This window comes from Histoplasma capsulatum, genomic scaffold (genome assembly GCF_000149585.1).
Source record: "Histoplasma capsulatum NAm1 scaffold_2 genomic scaffold, whole genome shotgun sequence".
NCBI lineage: Eukaryota > Fungi > Ascomycota > Eurotiomycetes > Onygenales > Ajellomycetaceae > Histoplasma > Histoplasma mississippiense.
The window spans coordinates 2106111-2110635 of NW_001813981.1; the positions used below are offsets into that span (position 1 = coordinate 2106111).

Genomic DNA, 4525 nt, shown 5'->3' on the forward strand with positions numbered 1-4525 from the left:
CACATCGCAGCTTACCTCCTCTCGCCTTTGGTGGAAACACCCTCCCCCTCCGCTAATGATATCAAGAGCGTTCTCAGTTCCGTCGGAATCGATGCTGACTCTGAGCGCCTCGAGAAGCTCCTTGCTGAGCTTGAAGGGAAAAATATTACCGAGGTCCGTTTATATTAGCCTAGCAATACATTTCCGTTGATAACTCTACTGCTGGATGAAATTACTGATACCAACTTGTTTCTCGTCATTTAGTTAATCGCTGAGGGCACCACCAAGCTCGCCTCAGTCCCATCTGGTGGTGCTGCATCTGCCCCTGCTGCAGGCGGCGCCGCTGCTGGTGGTGCGGCTGCTGCCGCTGAGAAAGCCGAGGAGAAGGAGGAGGAGAAGGAGGAGTCTGATGAGGACATGGGCTTCGGTCTCTTCGACTAAATTAAGTGATATGTGAATCCCTCGTTTTGCGAGGGGGCGGTCAACCGAATGCGATGCTTCAATGGCAGCTTTGGAACAGCGAAACGTATCAGCCTGGCAATCATAGTTGTAAATACATGACAGCTGGGGCTGGGGCGTGTGTCGAGTTTGTGTCGACCAGCTTTTTGATGACACCCATGACGGAAGGATTGATGTATTTCTAATCACAAGATTCTACAAATCGAAAGACCTGTTCTTCCAGTAATGTATGAACTCCTTGCTGAACCGGGGATCAAGCGGTAGTCTGTAGTGCCTTCAGCAATACCAGTCTACGATTAAACTGCCAACCAACTTCGTCCAACAATTAGTACGAGTAATGAGTCCTACTTTTTAAGTTAACCCTGAGATGCGTAAATTTCCTAATTTGGCAATGTCCAGAGAATCCTAGCCCTGGTGGAGACTAGTCTTAATAAGGCGAGTTAGGGCACAAAACCTTAGCGCCATCGCTTAGCCGAGCATCCTCTGCCACGCCCTCAAACTCCTTCGCTGGCACACCGAACGACGAACGACTGATTCAGCGCGACAACATTCACCCATCGCTTTTCGAACGGCACTCGGAAAGCGACTTAAGAGGGACATTTGCAATCATGGCTGACATCGAATACGTGAGTGCTTCTCTTACTCGTTCACCGTTGAGTGTGTGGATTATCATATACTGATTTGTCTACGTGACGTTTAGAACGCCGACGAGGCTGCTGGTACGTGCTATTATCTATTACATTACCCTGTTGTGTATTTGTGGTTTTTCCGCAGTGGATTTGTGTGGGAAACATTAGGGGAAGAAATATCCTGATTGCGATCAAACAAATGGGGTTCAACATTAGTAGATGATGAAAACAGCGAGGGGCAACGACATTTTGGAGATGAATTTTTGGATGGGAAGAATAAAAAATGGCATATAAAATGACGATCAAATTTGGCTGACAGACTATTCCTATCGAAACAGAGCTTAAGAAAAAGAGAGCGTTTCGCAAGTTTTCTTACCGAGGAATCGACCTCAACCAGTACGTCCATCCTGCATATACTCCAAAAGAAGGACGAATGAACCTACCCTCCCCCTTTTTTCGCGGAAAAAAACTTTGAAAACTAGCCATTCTAATCGATGCATCGCCCCAAAACCACAGACTCCTTGACCTCTCCTCCGAACAGCTACGCGATGTCGTCCACGCCCGTGCCCGCCGCCGGTTCAATCGTGGCCTAAAGCGCAAGCCCATGGGCCTGATCAAGAAGCTCCGCAAAGCCAAGCAAGAGGCCAAGCCCAACGAGAAGCCCGACCTCGTCAAGACTCACCTCCGTGACATGATCGTGGTCCCAGAAATGATTGGCAGCATCATCGGTATCTACTCCGGAAAAGAATTCAACCAGGTGGAAATCAAGCCCGAGATGGTTGGCCACTATCTTGGTGAATTCTCGATCTCATAGTATGTTTTAGCTTTTCTCGATCTACATTATTGCATAACGCCCGTTTTGTATCTTGATTTGCAATATATCTGGCGATACTGATTGTCTCCTTTAGCAAACCCGTCAAGCACGGGAGACCGGGTATTGGTGCTACTCATTCCTCGCGTTTCATTCCCCTTAAATAAACTAAACAATCAAATATGTTTTTCTTTCGTCGCTACTCGGGTCAGGGTTTCCATTGTTTTTAGCTTTGTTTTTGGTAATCTTCATATCTGCGGGCTATGGAGAGGGTTATAGTTGCTCAAAGAGACGCATCAAATTCCCACTCTCTGTTTTTTTAGCTAAAAAACGTTTTATATGATGATAGCTGAAAACTAATGTCATGTCCCTATCTAAAAATGATTGCCAATTTGGTTTCTGGTGTATTTCAAGGTATCCTTTTATATTTGCCATTCGTAGGCAATTGGTTCGTACTGCACGACTGCGATCCGGCTATCTTATCCCATGAAAAATTTACAATCGTCAATCCTCATGGATTGGACGGGACGTACTAAATATTTACATCATTTACAGCTCTTGGAGAACGTACCTGGTAGATTCATTTCAGGATTGGATAGTAATCGACGTATCCAGGGTTCCGCCCTTCTTCGCCTCTTTTCGCAATATAAACTGGGCCGAAACCTTGAGCATTGACACTTTACACTCCTGTATAACCCGGAGGATTTTGAATCCATACACGCTGTATGCGGTTGATGAGCCGACATGGTGTGTATCTTGATGATGCTTGACGTCAAGGATTGGCAACAATTCCGTCATAACTCACGTGGCTCGGGTATGTATAAACAATACCATCAAACGTTACTCTTTCCATGCTTCGAGCGGGAGCCCTTCCAAAGATAAATCAATTGAGACTTTTAACGCACAGAGTAATATATTATCATATAACTTCATATAAAAAACGGCTTGGACATCTGCGTGAATCCAATGTGGAAGGCCGACGATCGCGCAACCCAAACTCAAATCATGTCCAGCCCTTCGAAGAAGCTGCTCGCCAACGTGCGCAGGATTATCCCGCCCATGCTGGAGAGGTTTCATAAAGGTAAGTTCTGCCGATGAGAGTGGGAGGTTTCTTCTTCTTTTTTGTCATTTCCGGTGGCGCGGTGCCTCTGGGCGGCTAGCTAGAGCATTGTGGGATCATAGTAGGCTTGGAAATCATTGACTGATACTACTTATATATACATCCCTTTACTTGCTATGCCAGGTCTTGAAGTGGACGAACATCATATTTTGCGAAGTGATAGACTGACGGTGCGAAACAGGACAACTTGGCCGAGTCGCAGTTATAGGAGGCAGTGCAGAGTGTGTATTCCAACCACTATGTTGCCTTCTTCCTCATGCTCCCCAATGTATCACATCTACTTTAATTTGAGATGGGAGACATATTGTTCGCCTGCATACGTTTAAGTGTTTTCACAGTCCATTAGTTCCTATGGGCAGTGAACCAGCAAGTCTCTGTTCTGAAGACACTGTGTGTCATGTCGTTTTCCTCCCATCTTCTATTTTGATAACATGGATATTTTATTTAGGGAAATTTGTCCAATTTATTATAAGAATAGGTCAGAGGTGCTGACGCCTTGCCTAACACCGTAGCTATACAGGCGCCCCATATTTCTCTGCAATGGCATCTGCAAGGCTTGGTGCGGCTCCAGTTAACCATATTATTCCCCTATTCATTTTCAACAAGTTCGAATATCATCTATTGGAGTAACTAACCCAATTCTTGTTAACTCGACCATATAGGCTGTGACATGGTAAGTCAGATAAGGCACTATTCCTACAAATTTCCTATGCTCACTCTAACATAAAATAATGTAGAGTCATGTTATCTGTGAACCATCCTCAGCAACAGTACGTTTCCTCGCCCACTTTCTTACCCTAACCAATAATCCCCTATATGTCACTTGTCTAACAATCCTCAGGTAATAAAGTCTTACTCCCCAAATCTAATGGTCCACCCAATCCTCCAATCCTCCAACACCCTCTCCTCAATCTCCAACAGCCCGCTCCCACACCCACACGCCCGCGCTCTCGCAGAGCCTGTACTTTCCTTCCTATCCCGTCTGCATGTACTCGTCATCGGCCCTGGCCTCGGACGGGATCCAGTGACGCAAGAAATAGTCATCGAAATCATCAAAGAAGCACGCTCAAGAGAAATCCCTATAATTCTGGACGCGGACGCGCTGCTTCTCGTCCAGGAGCATCCAGACCTCATCCGTGGCTACGCAGAATGCATCTTGACGCCCAACGTTGTGGAATTCGCGCGGCTCGCGAAGGCGTTGCGTGCAGATGTGTCTTCCATGCCAGATAGTGATGCTGGCAAGTCTGAGGCCTGCAAGCGGCTATCTAATGCTCTCGGTGGCGTGACGATCATTCAAAAGGGGCGGCATGATACTATTTCTAATGGGATGGCTAATATCGTATGTGATGTGCGGGGTGGGTTGAAGAGGAGCGGCGGTCAGGGCGACACGTTGACGGGGTCGTTGGGGACGCTACTTGCATGGCGCAAGGCATATCATGAGGGGTTGTGGGATACCGGTGAGTCTGAAGCGGGTGGTGGGAGGGAGCTATCCCGACATGATGTCGAGGAGGATCTTTCGATTTGTGG

At 46.8% G+C, this 4525-nt stretch overlaps 3 protein-coding genes across 3 annotated transcripts; all 3 read left to right on the forward strand.

Moving 5' to 3' along the window:
- Positions 1-91: 91 nt before the first annotated feature.
- On the forward strand, positions 92-420 carry HCAG_02703 (60S acidic ribosomal protein P2; the record flags this gene model as incomplete). The annotated part of the gene is made up of 2 exons (XM_001542482.1): positions 92-157; positions 244-420. The coding sequence occupies 2 exons, from the start codon at positions 92-94 to the stop codon at positions 418-420; spliced, it is 243 nt and encodes an 80-aa protein (XP_001542532.1).
- A 626-nt stretch (positions 421-1046) lies between these two features.
- Positions 1047-2045, forward strand: HCAG_02704 (40S ribosomal protein S15; the record flags this gene model as incomplete). Its single annotated transcript, XM_001542483.1, has 5 exons — positions 1047-1064; positions 1139-1157; positions 1406-1463; positions 1584-1880; positions 1976-2045. The coding sequence occupies 5 exons, from the start codon at positions 1047-1049 to the stop codon at positions 2043-2045; spliced, it is 462 nt and encodes a 153-aa protein (XP_001542533.1).
- An 838-nt stretch (positions 2046-2883) lies between these two features.
- Positions 2884-4438, forward strand: HCAG_02705 (predicted protein; the record flags this gene model as incomplete). The annotated part of the gene is made up of 6 exons (XM_001542484.1): positions 2884-2959; positions 3180-3223; positions 3519-3557; positions 3736-3768; positions 3840-4337; positions 4367-4438. The coding sequence occupies 6 exons, from the start codon at positions 2884-2886 to the stop codon at positions 4436-4438; spliced, it is 762 nt and encodes a 253-aa protein (XP_001542534.1).
- Between the last annotated feature and the right edge of the window lie 87 nt (positions 4439-4525).